The sequence below is a fragment of the Chlorocebus sabaeus genome, chromosome 10 (assembly GCF_047675955.1).
Source record: "Chlorocebus sabaeus isolate Y175 chromosome 10, mChlSab1.0.hap1, whole genome shotgun sequence".
In the NCBI taxonomy this organism is placed as follows: Eukaryota; Metazoa; Chordata; class Mammalia; order Primates; family Cercopithecidae; genus Chlorocebus; species Chlorocebus sabaeus.
Genome location: NC_132913.1, coordinates 59,339,485 through 59,358,896, shown reverse-complemented (window position 1 = coordinate 59,358,896; position 19,412 = coordinate 59,339,485). Strand labels below are relative to the sequence as shown.

Here is a 19,412-nt window from a genome sequence, read left to right as displayed (position 1 = left end):
GGTGCGGAGTGCCATGCCGTGTGCCCAGCACAGTCGCTTGGATACTGCCCGGGCCCCGGGTCTCTTGCGCGTGCCCTGAGGGCCTTGCCCACGTAAGTGATCGCCGCGGCGGGCGCGGGGTCGGGGTGGGACCGGGGAAAGTGGAATTGGTAATTCCGGGAGCTCAGGGCAAGGCGTAAGGAAACCCGACGGCCGCGCTGCCTAGGGACAGTGTATTCCAGAGACTTGCAAGGAGGGGGGAAGGGGAGAGACGGCTGCACATCGCGACAGTCTCTTGGGTGCTCTGTGTCCACAGCTGGAGAGGGATCAAAGACTTTTGCGGCAGCACATGGGACCTGGTTGCCTTCTTGGAACAAAAGTCCGGCATGCGCCCCTTGGGATACTGTTTCAGAGCCTTGTTTAGTTTAGAAGCGGATTGTGTGTGAGCAAGAGATGGCTACACTCCGGAATTATTTCTTAGCCCAGAAAAGCAGGTCTAGGGAGGAGCACTGAGCAGGGGCCCTCTCATGCCGAGCCGCTGGCAGTAGCTGGTTTCTCAATGTGGAATCTTAGCCGCACTTTGTGAGCTTGGAGTGGATCCCTCCCACTCTCTACTGCTAAGGTGACACCTGTTCTGAATGCCGGTTTGCTTAAATTGTTGCCTGCCCTCACTCAGAGAGAAAACAAAACCCTCCCATTTGTCCTGAGGGTCCCGGATTCCTCATGGAACCTACTGGAGTCACCTCAGAACCAGGAGGTCCTGGTGGTGTTAGCCACAGCCACTCTTGGCTGGAATCCCAGTGGCTCTGGGTGAGGTTTTGGGCCAGTTCAGCTGGAAGAGGGACAAGAAGGCGTGGACAAGGTATTTTAAAATCTACTTCCTAATCTCAATTTCAAAGTATGTTAAAAGGGAGTTCTTTAGGGAGCTGCTGAGTGTTGGTACACACATACACACACATATACACACACACACACTTTAGGTTAGTCACTTTAATAAATGGAATTATAAACTTTTCCCATAAATACCTCCACCTCAAAATAATTGCTGCACAAGCAGCGTGTTACCTCAGTGGTTGGTAAAGTCCTGTGGTCCTAATAAAAGTATCCTTGGGGAACCTCGGAGTAAACTGCTTTGCAGATAAGATACAATACTAATGGTTGCAATCTGATTGCCTTAGGAGAAAACTGAAGTCATTCTCCAGCAAACGTCTCCCAAGGCCAGCTGAACCCGCTTGCTCTTTAGGGAATTCAGATCTTTGGGGGGTGGGGGGTGGGCAGTACCATCAGCCTGTGGGCCTCCACTTGGCCAACTTCTGACCACATAAAAAGTTTTTCTATGGACCTTGTAAATCGTCAACCACTCCCTGGTCTTTTCCAGTTCTCAGACTCACTAGAATCAGAAACACCTCTATCCAAAAATCTACAACCCTGGACACAAAGAAGCCGAGCTGGAGGGGTTGAGGGACGACGGGGAGAACCCTGTGTTAGGTAAAAGCTGGAACTCATCACTTTTCCGAGCCGGCTGGTCCTCAGTTTCCCGTATTATGAGTGTTACAAAGATGAGCTGGCTCTTAGTCCTGGCCGAGGAGACCACCCATCCTGGCAACTACAGGTGCCATTTCCTTGCCGCTTCCGAAAGCCCAAGCTATTTTTAAGGGATGTCAGCTTTGCAAAACCCGCTTCAGTAGAAACCAGAGTTAGCACAACCATTAACTGCTTGAAAACCCTCATTGGACTTGTTTCTAAAATCATAACCGGAGGCAGACGGCTTCCTTCGTGGACTGCCAGAAGCCCGGCCCCTCCCTACCCTTGAGCTCAGGTGCGGAACTGGTACTGGAGAGCAAGCGAAAGGGAAAGGAGGGTGCTCCGGGCAGGAATGGCCCTTGGCACACACAGCGTGGGTCCTTGGATTCCTGCTCCTGAAGCGGGATGGAGCTGCCGGCCGAACTGGAGTTCAACTCGCAAGCTTCAGTCCCGGCCAAGTAGGCCCTTGCTCTCAAATGCGCCGGTATCTCCTCTCTCTGGGACCCTCTCAGTTTCCAGAACAGCTGACCTTTGCGGCTCCTGCAGCGTGCGAGCACAGGTCCCGATGCGAAGTGGGCCAGTGTGGGGAGGGGTCATTTTAGAGACCAGACCGCCCACTAACCAGTCACTGTACACAACTGGGCGAGTGGGGCCCAAGCTCGAATTCCTAGTGCAGCAAACGGTCTAGCGTGCGTGCGTGTGGGGTGGTTGGGGGGAGGGCCTCAAACTTCACCTCTGGGATGGCCTTGGAGGGCTGGATGTGGGCAGGGGAGGAAGAGCCGCAGTGGTCCAGGAAAGTCGCGTTTCTGGATTGACAGAAACCCGAAAAATGGCCAGGCCCAGAGTCCACTGCCAAGGACATGTTTGTAATCAATGCCTCTGTTCGCAGGCTAATCTTTCATCGCAAAGCCGCGATGGAGGGGAAAGATACGGAAGGGCTGGAGTTGGGGACTGGCTTCCGCGAGCATCCTTGGGGCCGGCCAATGTGGGATACACAAGAGGGAAAACGGATTTTTAAAAATCGCAGTCAACAGGTTGGGGTTTTTCGGCAGACGTGCAAAATTCAGACACAAAGATCACTGTAACTGTCAGAGAGGTAAGGACCTCAGACACAATGGATTTAAGAGGTTTTTTACTGGAACAGTCAGGACAAGGGAAAGAGAAAACCGTGCTTCTCTTGGAATCTCTCGTCTTCCAGACGAAGGGGTTTCCTCCAGTCCCCTCCAGATGCGTTGATCGCGCTGGGAAACCGAGTCCAGGGCCAGGATTTGTTTTTCCATAGCCGCACAACCCCGGCAGGGCTTCGGATCCGAGTTCCCAGTTGCCCTCCAGTGCCCCCCGCCCCCGGGTTTTTCCAAGATGCTATTCGGTGCCACGTAGGTTACCGCATGACCAGTCATTCTCCTGTTTCTTCTAAAAGTTCTCTAGCCAGATTTCAGCAATTTATTTAAAAAGGCACCCGGTCACCGCGACCTTCGGGCGGCTCCTCAGGCCTCATGGGGCAGTTTGGTCAGGATCTGCGCGCCCCTCGACGTGATGAGAACCGTGTGCTCGAACTGGGCCGACCTGTAACACAGCACCCAGCCGTCAGAACGCCCACGCAAGCTCCGGCCGGGCGGCAAGAGCGCCGTCGGACCAATCAATCTTCCCTTCCCATACAATTTAAAAGCAACGGGGCAGAAAGCACCTTTGATTGTCTAGGGAGACTACAGTCCATGCATCCTCCAGGACTTTAAATTCAGGGGATCCCTCCGTGATGATTGGCTCTGTAAGAGGAGAAATATTTACTGCAGTGACCTCATCAGATTCTTATTAAACATTGTTTCGGGCTGATTATTAAAAAATAGAAGTTTCTCCTCCCTCCCCTCAAGTGCTTCCCCCACAGGCTCATGTTGTCATCTTGCAAGGGTTGATAATTGATGTTGCTTACATAGTATACTACAAACTAAACAGTAGGAAGAGGAAACACTATGCCATTCAAAATGTATGAAGTTGCCTAGTTCGTAATTTTTTAGAGAAAGAAGGGCATTTTAATCAAGCCTTAATTAGGACCCCATGGATAATAACCACCCAAACACCAGTCCCTCTTATAAATACGATTTTTTTAAAAAAATTTCAATTTTAAAACCATGCTCAAAATATTCATTCATCAGCAAATAACAAATTTCTTATTTCACTCTAATTGCTTCTCTATTAAGTCCCACAGTCAGAAATATGATGCCTTTACGGCCCTAGGTGACTGGAATTTGGTGGTGATACCAATCACAGGATCAGCTAGGAACGGGCCACCAGAGAGCACATGCCACTTGCTGACAGGAAGCAAGGGACATAATCGCGCCTAGTTACTGGGTGTTAATGAAAAAACAAAACGAAACAAAACAAAAAACCCAACACCACATTATGCTGGTAACAGGATTAGAGGTTGGATGGCTGCCTTCTCCTAAATGTGTTGGTAAGTATCTGATTTAGGAAGATGGGGCTTGAGGATATTATTTAATCAGATTTCCAGTGCATCTGAATTATTTCATTACGCTGATTGGCTTTATTAGTCCTTCACCGGACTGCCGGGCCTAGGCCAGTGGCAGCGGCTTCCACCAGGAGCTATGCACTTGGAAGAGGAGCTCCATTTACCTATAGTGAATGCCATGCCCTCCTCCATGGGTAGATCATTGTCATTTGCTGCAAAACAAAAAACATCGGAGGGGGTGTGAGAATAGGAAATGGGGAGGACAGAAAAAAACCAGATTACAGGGGTCAGGCCCATTGAAAAAACTTGGTCGTTTTATTTCTCTTCTTTTAGAGAAGGAAGGGTGAAGATTTCTGGAGTCCTGGATAGTGACCAGAAGTTATACATGGGGCTACTGGGCCTGAGTCTTTGCATTATCTGTGCTCTGGGTCAAGACTCCCCCAGAAGAGTTTTCCAAGGCCTGGCAGGGGCAGACTGGGTGTTTCAGACACATGTCAGGCTTCCTCTCTCCCTCTCTCTGTCCCCCAGGCTACTAGGTCTCCCAGCCTACTGGGTCCTGGGTCTCACCCACACCCCTCCCTCAAAGAGAAAGAAGTCCTGGGGAATGTTGCAAAGGAGGGCAACCTCCTTTGGTGCAGGTTGTGGGGAGCAGGGGCCTGACTTCAAATAGTTTCACTCCAGACAGTGGCACCAGGTAAGGCACAAGGCTGACAAGCTCTTTCTGCACTCTCACCTGAACCTATTCTGAGCTGCCTAGGTGGGGGCTCTTTGGTCCAAAGAGGGTTCAGACCTGCTGGGTGTCCAGCGATCCTCCAGGGCATGAGTCCCAAAGAGTAGTCCTTCTATGGACCAACCAAGTCCATAGGGGCACAGGTCAATGCCCCAGGACCAACTTTCCTTTGGTCCCTGTCCAGGTGTGGACCTGCCTTGAGGGTGCTCCACTGAGCTGCCTCCTACCTCGACCCAAATCCTCCCACCCCTGCGGGCCCACACCTGTCTTCTCACTATAGGGTGCACACCCAGGCAGTGAAAAACAGGAGATTCTGGGGAAGGAAGACAAGGGTGGGCATAATCTAGAAATCTCTAAAGAGTACATGCTGCTAAATACATCAGCTGTCAACGCTGTGTAGGATGTAATGAAGTTTAACCACAACAGTCAGCAGCTAGAAAAGGGGGTAGAAAAAGAAAAACAGAAAACAGTCATATGTGCATGCTGCTGGGACACTGATGCAGTGGCGTTTTGTTTTCAGTAACTCTTTCTAAACAAATATCCCTTGTGCCTTCCAGCCATACACCCTTCAGGAGAAGACAGAAAACAAAATAAACCTTATTTTGGGATTGAAACAGCTGGGCTCTAATCCAGTAACACAGTAATGTCCCAGTTAAAATTAAGCAGACTCCCCTCCCCTGCCCACCGCACACAAACACAAGGTTGATAATGCAGATTCAAAGTCAGAGTAAGAGTTCAGGGGCAAAGCTGCCACATCCTGATCTCTGATCAACAAACAGCTTCCAAATGAACTTTCTTACCATGATGCCAAATTTCTGGATGTCCATGAAAGTAAGATCCTATTCCATGTCCCACAAAATGTGGACAGACTTGCAAACCATTCTGATGAGTTATGTGGCTTTAAAAGTGACCAAAAAATATTTAATTAAATTAGGTAAGTTTTTCAGGCATACTAAGATAAAACAAAGTCGCGTTAAAATATTCTCTGAAAAAGAAAAAGTCAGTAATATTTACAGTCAGATAATAATATTCATATATTTTCATTATGCTGTAATAATTTTAATTTTTGCTGTTGCTTGCAACCACTCTCTTTGGATATATGAAGAAAGAAGGTACATATCTATCTAACACAGTCGTTTGAGTCATTTACCTTTGTATAGCATTCAAACAAAGCCACTTTTAGACAACAAATGAGTATGTATACACACATAGTGATTGCCATACATAACCAGGATACATGTGCATATAATGCAGGTCATAAAAACCTGCCTGGTTTTTTTGAGATTTCACACAAAGACTATAAATTACTCCTGATTGGGGAACCAAAAATAAAACAAATTACAATATAGAAATATGACTTTCTATGGTTCCCTTTTTCTGCTCTATTTCAAAGCATTATGCATTTTACCAACAGGCACACTCACATGAAAAGCTCAATCTACTTTGTCAGTATTCTTGAAACACTCCAAAACTGTGAGATCATTTGAGAGTTCCATTCAAGACCTGCACCATTAACAAAATTCATAAAGAATGCTTTTTGATCACTAGGATGCTTAAGATAAGCTAGTATTGTGATTCCCAATTCTTAGTGCTTCATTAGTTACTTCATTATATGTATGTAATGAAGTACATTGCATGCACTACATTAGTTACAAGCAAATGTTTTACGTTCCATCTGAAACCAAGCACACAGAATCCAACTCTAAAATCTTTATCTACAAGATTGAAAAGTAGTCCTTGAAATCAGCTGAACATGTTTATTTTGGGGAGCATCAGACAAACAAGAACATATATACTATTAAGAACTTATATTTTCAGGTGGACAAAGGGCACAATACCCCTAACCCTAACAATAGATTGGGATTTACAGGACTACTATTTCAATTATTAACAGAACTAAGTTTCTAGATCTCAAACTAGAGTCTCAAACTGACTCTTAGTTTAACATGAACCCAAAGGCTTTCAGCCAGCATCTTTATGGTCATTCATGTCTATATGTTTTTTTAAATAATTTTAACCATCCCCAGACTTGTAAGATAGCTTCACTTAGACCAGGATGTCACTATAACCAGCAGATGGGCAGCCTCTCATTCAGATTTAATTTTGATGTAACTGTTAGTACAGAAATAGGTAAGCAATGCATATGTTGAGGACAGGAATTGTAAGTCAAGGTTTTTATCTCTTATGTTGTACTTTATGGTTATTTCTGTGGATCTTTGGTGGACAAGTAATTCTATTTGGTGTTTCCCAAGGTGTTTTTATTTGTGCCACACAGTTTGTGAATAAAAACTGAGGATGAAGAGTGAATACAGGTGGAAGAAAGATGATTAAATAGGACATAATAATCTAGATTTTTTTATATGAGCAGTTTCTACCGAAACCTATAAATTATGTTAGTTCAATACCAACAAACCTCAATGATTCTAAGAACATTCAATATAAACTATTCTATTTTCTCTTCTTAAAAAAAAATCTAGGTTTTTTTTTGTTTGTTTTTTGTTTTTAAAGGATCCGGCTGATTGGCAGGCATCACGGCTACATCTTAAATGTGTGTTACAATGGCAATCTTCATTTTAATTTCCGATGAGAGGAGAGGAAGAAAGCCCACTCTGAAAAAACACTTGGGGTCCCTCCCCCCATCATACCTCTCGTTCCTCTGCATAAAAGAAGCTGTGCAATTACTAGGTGGCTAAGGATATCTGAGAGCATTCTCTTATAACAATTTACTCCCTGGGTCCTGCTGGAACTTCTGGATCCAGGAGTATCATAGAATCTATGTGTCATGGATGCAAAGGTTAGAGGATTTCACAGCCAGGTGGAAAGAGGAAAAGAACAGGCCAAATTTCCCCCGGTTGCCTGCTTGAGTACATCTTAATGCCTGACTCCCAGGAGCTGAGTATACACTCCTGTTTGCTTTTCAGAGTATTTTCCCTTTGGATTGGTAGATGGTTTTTAGTACTTACTGGAACTAAGTCAGATAGAATCTCATTAATATTCCTAATTAGTGTTTAAAAGCATTCCCTTTCTATTATTTTGGAATAAATGGGGAGCACAAGATTATTTACCTCATTGTAGGGTTTAAATCCAAATTCACAGAGATAACCCAAGTGACCAGTAGTAGCAAATTTCACTCCTCTAATATGAAAGAAAGTACTGGTAACCCTTACTGTGGCATGGGAAGTTGGAGTGTGTCTGCACCCCTTGACTGGCATGCTGGAGAAAATGGAAACAGCAGGGCAGGCAGAAGCACCCAAGTACTCCCAAACACCAGTCACCACAGGCCATGGCCCTTTTCTGTGCACAAGAGTTTTCTTGCCCTGAACATTTCACGGATAAAAACTGTCTTCGCTCTGCTGAAACCTACTGAAAAGAACTCTCCTGGTATTAGCTCTTCTGATTTTCTCTAATTAAAAATCCTTTAAGACAGTATGATGTCTACTCATGAGCCCAAGCACACTGATGATTTGAGGCCTTTTTTATGGAATATTTGGAGAGGGAGAGGAGGATGTATAAAGGTTGTTTATGAACTTACTTTCCTATTATACTGTCTTATTACAATTTGCGGTGCAGTTACAGTTTATACGTGAAAAAGATATCTCTTGCAAGGAATTTCATCTTGTGACCATTTTCTTCAGTTTAATTCCTTTTCATGAGGCAGTTATACTCAATTTAAATGTCATCTGGGTAAATTAAATTTTTTAATACTTTTCAACTACTTTTTTTGACTAAAAATACATTCCCCAAGAGGGCAGAGGAGTACTATGTTTAAATACATGCTCTTATAAAGAAATAAAAATGTACATGAAAATAGATTATTGCCAATTTTACATTAATCCTATAAACAGCACTAATCTCCAAACAGTCACATCTCTAATAAATGATCTCAAATGGCACGCTATTTCATGTTATGAAATTTTTCTTTACTGTTTCTAGATATTTATTTTAGGCAGTACTTATGAATGAAGGAATGCACAAATCCAGGGATTCCTTCTAATGAAAAGGAATGTTTAAGTACAATTAGTAATATTTTTGAAAGCCAACAACTGTTTTCCAAAAAAGTAGTACATTTTTTTTTGTTTCAAACCAGATCACAAATTACTGTATTTTTCTTACAATAGTGCTGAACTTTTATTTGAGGTTTTCTGTTTCTGAAAAGCAGACATGATGGATTGATATAAAAGATAATTTATTGCAATGCTTACTTTCATGTGCAGAGAGAAGCAGTATAATTGTAATTTACAGTAGCTGTCAAGAAAAATCCATCACAGATGACATTAAAATGACTTATTTTGCCTGAGCCACTTATTGTTTAAATGTGTGTAATCTAATAGAAAGAGATTATTTTTTAAAAATCTGCTTCATATTGTTCCAAATTAATATCAAAACATATAGTTATGAATTAAACATTAAAAACCATTTATTGATACTTTCATCATGACATTTATAAGTTTAAATTATTTTTGATTGAACTGTCACATATTTATGATGCATGAATCTACACATTCACAATATACTCATATGTACAGATTGTATAATCTAGAGATAATTATAAAAATACAGATTTAGAAATATTTTAAAGCAAATGGAGGTTCAGTGAGTCTAATAACACTATGACCTAAAGATTACTAGGCATTCCTCACAAAGCAAAAGGGCCCAGAGAGAATTCTTTCCATTAAAACATTTTAGCTGATACTTCTTCAGAGACATTATCTTCTTTAGGTTTCAGAGGAGAATTCCAAAATTTCCTGTAAAGCTCTCAAGGTTTTTGATAACATAATACTAATACAAGTTGTTTGTTCTTTTCCTAGTGTATCAGTAGAGATAGGCTATGCAAAAGATGGTGAATATCTTAAAATAAACAAGACCAAGTTGAAAGATGTTTGTAAACCTTTGGTCTATAATGATTTCAAGTACTTTTGGCTTAAAGGTAAATATGGTTTATTTACTTATTCCCCTAAGATTTTGCCAGAATAAGAAAAGCAAGATAATAGGTGTCCAGAAACACTGCTTTAACACATCAGAACAAACATTTGTTAGAATCGGGGCCAGTTTCCTTTCTAGTGGCAGACATAAACCATCTAAATAATGAAATGTATTAGGGTACAAGTAAAAAGTTCATTGTCTGTTATTTTCCACATAGTTTTTTTAAGTGCAGTTGTTGGGACTGATCTGGTTTTCAAAAAAGCTTGTACATGCAAATTCATAGTCTGTGAAAACTGACCTTGTATCCAGATAGCTAAAATGCAATGTCACTTTCAATTCTACTCTTCTTCTTCTTCTTCTTTTTTTTTTTTTATGTAGCTAGAATTAATGTAGTGAATATGTAATGAAATGCATTATCCTGCATGGAGATTTATCAGATTTTCCAACTGAATGCTATGCTTTGCTAGTACTAGCTGGAGTTCACCTGCATGTTGGTGTGGCGTGTGGCTCTTTTTTGTAAAGAGTTAAGTCGTACACAAAAAAAGGGAACAAAGGTCAGCACCCAGCCGCCACTTGAATGTGAGATTTTTCTTTTTATTCCCCTTGATGTATACTAGGCTCTGTGTTATTAGTCTTAATGATGGAAAATTGTAGTGTTGATACAAATCTTTTTTTCAAAGTAGTAGGCGGGAGCTCCATTTGTTAGTAAGTTTTTTTTGTGACTAAAAGCCATGGACAGTACATTTATGTAGCAGTAAAAGGCCTAGATGCTCTTTCCATAGCAGAGCTAATTATTCCTACTGTGACCTTACTGATCTAGCCTGTTCCTAGTACATCTCATCTGCACGCCTGTTCCTCTGTGTAGATGGTGTCAGAGAATATGAAAAACCCTATAATGAAACCATTTTCATGATGGAGAAAGGCTACTGGAGTTGCACTTGCTACAAAGAGGCTCAATTATATGAGTAATTGTGATAATTTTCTACATTCATAGCCTTCAATGGGGAAAAAAGAATGAGAGCCACAAAGGAAAATTACTTTAACAAGAAAGTACAGAGAGTAAAAATGGAAGAAGAGACAAAAAGGGGAAAAAATAACCAGAAAAAAAGTTTAAAAAATAGATCTGGAGGGAGGAATAGCGAGACAGGGAGAACAACAGAAATGCTCAAAAGCCCATGTGCAGCTGTGTTGCACAATTAAATTGAATTTTTTTTTCTGCAGTTGATGAATGTGACTACTGCAAATGTGCCTCTGTAGTTAGCTATCATTTGTTGTTCCGTGACAGGAAAAGGATAATTACCTCTCAGAGAGAATCAAAGGCTGACATGCCCTTTAGACACAGCCATGAATGCAGAGCTCGATAGAATGCTTGAATAAGAATCTAGTGTTCTCTGCCCCCTTCTACTGAAGAATAAATTTTGTTAAAATGCAAGAGCACCACCAGTAAATTTGTTGAACCCTAGGTGTTCAAAAATATGAGGTGCATCTATCGACTCATCCCATTTGCAAAAATAAAACTGCATTTTGAATTCATTTCTATTATATTCATGGACAGTAAGATAGTGAGATATGCATTAAATTTCTTTTCCCAGTAGGGGTCTGATTCAACATTTCCTATGAAAGAACAGAGAGACACTATCCTTTTTTCCCAGGCTAGTTAGCCTATAATTTAAAACTGTCAAAAACACAATTTTGTTCAAAGTCTTCAATAAAAGCTTCTCAGATATAACCCAAAGAGATTTTACTAAAGTTTGATTCAGACACTGTTACAATATTTTTAAAGCCATAAATACATTTAACTGATATTTTACTGGCTTTTTTCTTAAAGTATTTGAAGGCTTACGAAGAAAAAAAGGCAGCATCTTTTCAAGGTGACTAAGCCTTCCATCCTTTAGACAAATGGGAAGTATTCAATGGTTCATATTAATGAGAACAGTACTTTAAACGATGCTGATGTGATCATCTTTAACAGAATGCATTACTTTAAAATGAAAACATATATTCGGCATGTCTACCTCAAAACAGTTACAGGGAAAAAAATACCTAAAAGTAGGTAACAGATTACAAAGAAAAGTCTTAAATTCAGAAAATACACATACACTCAAAAAGTAAGGATAGAATACTCTGTGAAAAATAAACAATGGTTTACAGGAAAAATGAACCAGACAAAAAAAACCAGAAGATCACCCTTTCAGGCTATTTGTTAATCTGCCAATTTGAAAGGTAAGGCTTGCTTGAACTAACACTTTATTATCTTCATATCATAGGAATACATTTCACTTCATTCCTTTATAAAATTTAGTTTTTCTCCTGTCTTATTAAAAACCCCAGGGTTGAGATGCTCATCGCCTTCTTAGGTACTCCCTTCCATATTTGGTGTGATTTTGAATAAAGGGAAACTATAGACCAGTAGACCAGTACATCAAGCTAAAACAAAAGCAGCCATGTAACTATTGCTTACTCCTTCTATAAGTTTCTTTGCTGACCCTGGTATAATTCACTTTTATAAAACCTTTTTTTTTGTTTTTTTTTTTCAACTCAGGGAACAATATTGCAGCCTGGCAGTTCACATACTGATATCAGACTGAAATGATGGTTCTGAATCATAAAACATGTCATCAACTTTATACCAAGCCACCAATAACCTCTGTACCATTTGCCAACCCTCCCTTTACTTGTCAATGTAAGGCTTACCTGATTGTGTTTCCAATTACAGAGAAGGGAGCCCCTGCTCTGCAAGCTGCAATTGCTTCATCTCTACACCTCCTGGCAACCTCCACTAACTTTTTACCACATTCGTCCACATTGCCCACCAAAAATGTTTCAGAGGTGTCTCCATGGTAGCCATTGTAATAGACCTAAACATAAGCAGAAATTTAAAAATATGTCCTTGTTTAAAAATCTACTATCCTAAAGTATACATTGTATTCATTTATGTATTTAGTAGACTCATGTGTTTTACCCTTCCAGAATTATTCATTTGCCTATCAAAAAAAGAAGAAATAGATACATTGAAACTTGCAGAAACTTAAAAGATGAAGCCATGCAATTATATTGCAAAATTTAAAAACAAATGTGTTAACTAGTATGGTTATTTCAGCGTTATGATAAGCAATACTACTGTAATATTTTCATTCCTCACTTTATTTCTGAGAAGACAAAATTACATAAGCAAAAATTAGTGGCCAAAGACCTTGATCTACAATTAATTACCACAGTAGGTTTAGAGAACTAAGGAGTATTTAACATAGTGAAAAGTTTCTTCCAGGTCATGAAGACTTACTTGATCTTGTATTTACCAGTTCTACATTTGAAGTGATATATAATGACAAGAAGAAGTAAGATAGACATGTTTGTATTATAACAGACAAATAGGATAATTCAGTTCTAAGAACAGAAGTGATTCCATATAGGAATGAAATGTGTTACGGAAAAATCCTGTGTCTAGAAGTGAAATCTTTTTTTTTTTTTTTTTTTTTTTTTGAGACGGAGTTTCGCTCTGTCGCCCAGGCTGGAGTGCAGTGGCACGATCTCGGCTCACTGCAAGCTCCGCCTCCCGGGTTCACGCCATTCTCCTGCCTCAGCCTCCGGAGTAGCTGGGACTACGGGTGCCCGCCACCACGCCCGGCTAATTTTTTGTATTTTTAATATAAACGAGGTTTCACCGTGGTCTCCATCTCCTGACCTCGTGATCTGCCCGCCTCGGCCTCCCAAAGTGCTGGGATTACAGGTGTGAGCCACCACGCCCGGCCAAGAAGTGAAATCTGAATCAAATGTTCCAGGTGGCCAAATGTTAACAGAAAGCACTATATATGGATATCTAAAGAATTAGAATATAATAAAACAGGCTTAAAAGCACATTTACAGAAAGGATAATTTTATCATTCTTCAGTGATTCAGAAGCCAAGTAGGATCTTGAAAGATACCAGATTCACTATAAATCAATGATAACCAAGCACTATAGTAAATATAAAAGGCAGAAGCGACTGTTTGGATACTGATCCTTTGATGTAGCATGGAATTTGCTGCTTTGCATAAATTTGTCCTATCTAATTACTTTTGACATTTCTCTTGCTCATAAGGTAAAATGTAGAAACTATTATAAAAAAGATGTTTATCTGAGCTTTCAGTCTGTTGTGATACTGAATTAATGTCTTAAATCGTATACTACTTGGCATTTCTTAAAAAAATGCTCTCATACTGTGTGAAGGAAGCAAGAAAGGTCTTTATTAGATCTTCAGTTTATAATTCAGGAAACTGAGGCACAGATAAGTAACTTGTTTAAGGTTGGTGGCTAATACACAGGTAGATTCAGGTTAATATGATGGATTATTGGCTTCTAATCGAGTGTTTTCTCTACTATATCAAATTATCTTAATTACCTTGCAACAGAATAGTGTTTTATACATTTACTCCCATTTACAGTCCTTTGCAATCCAGGAAAGTACAAGTTTTCATTTTATACACTTGGCAGTATTTCACTTTGCTTCATAAGTTTTACAATTTTGAAATAGTTTGAATGTTAATAATGAAACTATTAAAAGTCTTTAGGAAACTTAGAAAAGGAATAGAGTATTCTCTTTGGACACATTGGAAACAGTAGGAAAGGGTATGCTGACTTCATTCAAAAATTCAAAATTTTATATTCTTGTATTTCATTCAAATACAAGAATGCTATTTCAAAATACAAAATACTATTTCATTCAAAATACAAGAGGCCAGGCGTGTGGCTCACGCCTGTAATCCCAGCACTTTGGGAGGCCAAGGCAGGTGGATCACGAGGTCAGGAGATGGAGACCATCCTGGCTAACACAGTGAAACCCCGTCTCTACTGAAAAAAAAAAAAATTGCCGGCCGTGGTGGTGTGCACCTGTAGTCCCAGCTACTTGGGAGGCTGAGGCAGGAGAATGGCTTGAACCCGGGAGGCAGTGCTTGCAGTGAGCAGAGATTGCGCCACTGCACTCCAGTCTAGGCAACAGAGCGAGACTCTACCTAAAAAAAAAAAATACAAGAATATAAAATTTGCTAATATAGGCGTAGTCAAGAAGATGTATAAATGAATGTTTGTATAACTGCTTCTTAAGTAAAAATGTACTATTTTAAAAAATCTTTATTCATCTTTTCATATTACTTTTTGCTAGCTTTGAAAATGATTACTTGAGGCTGGGTGCAGTAGCTCATGCCTGCAATCCTTTGGGAGGCTGAGATGAGAGGATTGTGTAAGACCAGGAGTTTAAAAACCAGCTTGGGAAACATAGTGAAACACCATCTCTACAAAATTAAAAAATTAACCAGGTGTGGTGGCACACGCTTGTAGTTCTAGCTAAGGTAGAAGGATCACTTGAGCCCAGGAGTTCAAGGTTACAGTAAGCCTTGATGGCACCACTGCACTGCATCCTGAGTGACAGAGCAAGACCCTATCTCTGAAAAAGAAAAAAAAGGAAAGAAAGAAAAAGAAAAAGAAAGGGAGGGAGGGAGGGAGGAAGGAAGGAAGGAAGGAAGGAAGGAAGGAAGGAAGGAAGGAAGGAAGGAAGGAAGGAAGGAACATCAAAACGACTGCTTGAGACTGGTGCAGTGGCTCACACCCATAATTCCAGCACTTTGGGAGGTGGAGGCGGGCGGATCACTTGAGGTCAGGAGTTCAAGACCAGCCTGGAACAACATGGTAAAACCCTGCCTCTACTTAAAATACAAAAATTAGCTGGGTGTGGTGGCGTGTACCTGTAGTCTCAGTTACTCGGGAGGCTGAGGCAGGAGAATCACTTGAACCCTTAAGGCGGAGTTTGCAGTGAGCTGAGATCCTACCACTGCACTCCAGCCTGGGCAACAGAGGGAAACTCCGTCTCAAAAAAAAAAAAAAAAAAAGACTACTTGAAAGATTCACTATATACAGAAATACAATCCTTTTCAAAGTCTGTAGCAGTCATCTACAATTTCTATTTATACCCACAAACTAGTCTTGTCTTGTACTTCGTTTATTTATTTATTTTTTGAGACAGAGTCTCACTCTGTCACCCAGGCTGGAGTGCAGGGGCGTGATCTCAGCTCACTGCAACCTCTGCTTCTCAGGTTCAAGCAATTCTCCCTGCCTCAGCCTCCTAAGTAGCTGGGATTACAGGCTCCTGCCCCCCAGCCAGGCTAATTTTTATATTTTTAGTATTTTTAGTAGAGATGGGGTTTTGCCATGTTGGCCAGGCTGGTCTTGAACTCCTGACCTCAGGTGATCCACCCACCTTGGCCTCCCAAAGTGCTGGGATTTCGGGCATGAGCCACTGTGCCCGGTCCTTGTACTTCATTTATTTAACAAATATTTACTGAGCAACTACTATGGACATTACATTGTCTTTAAGAAAAACATTTTTCAATTTTAAAGGGGGGAAGGAAATCTATTTTCTTGTGATGTATACTAGATGTAAATAATTCTAAAATGCAATGAGCATTTTCTGATAGAAATATAGGATCTGATAATAGAGTCCTTCACTTAATAAAATATTTTATAAGATGTAATTTGTTAAGACACGGACCTATATGTTTCCTAGATTCCTTCACATTTCTAGACACTTGGAAGTATTTCACTTTGCTTTATAAGTTTTACAATTGTGAAATAATTTGAATGTTAGATACAAAACTGTTTATTAAGTATTCAGGAAACTTAGAAAAGGAATAGAGTATTTTCTTTAGATACACTGGAAACAGTAGGGAAGAGCAGCTGACTTCATTCAAAACATTAAGATGGTAACATTTCATGATAGGGTGACTAGATGAGATAATAGATGTAAAACCCTAAAATCAGGTACAATCCAAAATAAAAGTGTCTTATGAAAAGCACTTTATTTTAGGTATGCTTCATAAAATACCTCCTTCTGCATGATTCTAAGTTGGAAAGATACCAACAGGACGTGTGTGGTGCAAGTGTTCAAGCATTTTAAGTACGACAAAATGATACAGGAAATAGTATCAGCAATAAAAGAATCGTTGGCTATCTCCTCATATGATTGATATGAAGAAAAAAGGTTGAGTTAACTTAACTAAAAATCAGACTGAATTCCACCATTGGATTCCTATTTTTATCTCATTCCCACTCCTACCTAAGTTTCATGGTCTAGTTACTATTCTTAAAAACACTTCCTTATTAATAGAAACTGTATTCCTTGAATGTTGTCATTTCAACTAGTTCTCCTAAGATGTTTAAATTTTGTTTATTTATTTAAAATATATTTGTTAATCATTAGATGTACAGAATTTATTTATAATTACATAATCCAAAGGTATCATTACAAAATTCTTTAATAAAAAGAAATGTAAAAGTACACATAATCCAAGTCTGAGAATGGTAAAAGGCTAAGAAAATGAGAAAAAGTTACATCTTGTACAATTTGAAGTCCCTATGTTAAATTACTTAGGCTTGTTACTTAAAAGAAAGGCTATTAACCATTTGGTGAAAACTTAAGTTCAGACAAAAAGCCCTCTGCTTACTTTGAGCGCAAGGCTCTCTATACCAGAAATGGAACTCGACGTTACCTTCAGGGATTTTAATAAATCTAGGGAACACTGCTAGCAAAAGAGTTGCTGTCCAAATAGACTGACATACACAGGCCAATGTAGCCCCTAATGACAGAGTAAGATAATGACAGGCCCCACTCAAAATCAGCAGGAAGAGGAAGATCAATCTTGGCAGAGTGAAGGAAAAATGCTGGCTTTCTTCGTGTTAGCTCATCTCATACATATCTAGCTTCAGCAGCTGCCCAGTGCTGTGGTGCTCTGCGTTAACTACACAGTGGATCAATAACAATTACACCTTCTCAAAAACATGACACATAGCAGGATTGGGTTGACATTTCACTTAGGCCAACATTGATCTCAGTGCATCTGATTGCAGCCCTAAATTCAAGTCAGGCCTGGGTTTACTTGGAATAAACACAGAGTTAAAGACAAAAAAGGAAACCAGCTGCTTGCGTCTGGGTCTAGAAGTAAACAGCACTTCCACTGGTGCAGTTCACATTTTCAATCCACTCTTCCTGTTGCTACCAGCAATTCTGAAGTTGATCAAAGACGATTTTTTATATGATTTACTCACTGTGACATCAATGTTGATAATATCTCCATCCTGAAGAGGTCGACTAAAACGCAAACAGAAAAAAAAATGGTGATAGACAGATCTCAATAAAAGGAAAATAAAAATAAATACTTAATGACTACTATCACAAACCCAATGAGTTGCAATGATAATTTGGAGTGAAGGAGGAATACACGGGATAACTAAATCTAATCTTTAACTTATTTCAAAAGATGCACTTAATTTGTTACCTTAATTTTGCCAAGAACCAAAACGAGAGTTGATAAGAAAAATTTGCCACATTTGGATTTTTACCACTTATATGATTAAAATCTAAGAAGTAAAAGACATATGTAATGCACAACTCCCATCTAGATTACGCACTGCTTTAACAGACATTAAATGCTGGTATTGTGTCCATTTAGAAGTAAAATACTTTAAAATTTCTGTTTTATCATAATCAATTTCAGAAGTTTACTGGTGGGTTTCAATTGAATGATAGTGTCTTTCAACATATGTTACAGATCTTAGCTTTGTGTTTTAGTTTCCAAAGAACAATATGTTATTAAGAAATGAATACCTGTCAGGAATACCATGACAGAGCACGTTGTTTACAGAGGTACAAACAGATTTTGGAAAACCTCCATAGCCTAGAGGTGAGGGATAGGCATTATGACTGATGATTTCCCGATGAACAAGAGCATCTATCTCTTCAGTTGTCATGTCAACCTAAAATGTTAAATAAAGAAATTGTGCAGCAACAATTGAAGACATTTCTTGTATTTATCAACTATGCTATAGCAACAGCACTTCCATGTGAGACTGTATAAATTTACTGTGATAAACTTATGGTACAACATTTGAATTAATTATGATTAGTGTTAAATTCTCAACTGTGCCTCGTGGACAATCATTTGGGCATGTGATGGTGTTATGGACCATTAGGAAATAGAAATGTTAAGCCCTATGATCCTCTAAATCATTTGTGAGTCACTAAATGACATAACTCCCTTTTGGCCTGAGGATTTCAAAATTATGTTCTTCGGCAATTCCTTCCTCTTTCTCAATGGTTGGTGCCCTGGGCTACCCAGCGCATATGAATAAATGCTCAAAAGGTTCATCAGTTGAACCTTGAAAAACTTGAAAAGTAGGTCAACCCACATCTTTTTATCTCAATAAAACATTACAGGGGTTTTGCAGCAATGGCATAGAGATTATGGTTGATATTCAAAAGAGTGAGTCTAATACATTTTGTAGAGACTTGATTTTAAGTAATCTTGATTTCTTTCATGTCTAAATAAATAAATGTATTTCTAAAAATATTTTTTCCTTACTAAAGGTATTCCAAACAAAATTGCTCCCAAACTAAAAGAAAACTGAAATTAAGTTTTATAAGTATATGAAGACTATTTCCATAAACTCCATAAACATAAATAAAATTCTAAAACAAAAATAAAATCTTTTATTAAAAATTAACCATTTCTTCAGTAATTTTCTTCATTATTTTATATATACATTATGTTTAGTTGTGTTGTAAGTTTGGTATACAGAAGATACTGTGAGTGATTTTATCTTTGAATCTCACTTCCTAAATTCTGCCCACCTTTTGGCAGAAAATAGGCTCATATTTTTCTTTTATAATCCTTATATACAACGGTGCTTCAGATTATTATGAAAGAACTAAATGAAAGAACTAAATCATTTTTTTTTTTTTTTTGAGATGGAGTCTCACT

The 19,412-nt window shown here is 39.5% G+C and overlaps 1 protein-coding gene across 1 annotated transcript in view; it reads right to left on the bottom strand.

Moving 5' to 3' along the window:
• Nucleotides 1-2,618: 2,618 nt before the first annotated feature.
• METAP1D (methionyl aminopeptidase type 1D, mitochondrial) overlaps nt 2,619-19,412 on the bottom strand; it is a 90,850-nt gene continuing 74,056 nt past the window's right edge. The window contains 7 exon segments of the mRNA XM_007965363.3: nt 2,619-3,069; nt 3,191-3,269; nt 4,135-4,182; nt 5,501-5,598; nt 12,318-12,481; nt 17,701-17,743; nt 18,260-18,408. Coding sequence (XP_007963554.3) covers nt 2,991-3,069; nt 3,191-3,269; nt 4,135-4,182; nt 5,501-5,598; nt 12,318-12,481; nt 17,701-17,743; nt 18,260-18,408 — 660 coding nt within the window. The 3' untranslated portion in view covers nt 2,619-2,990.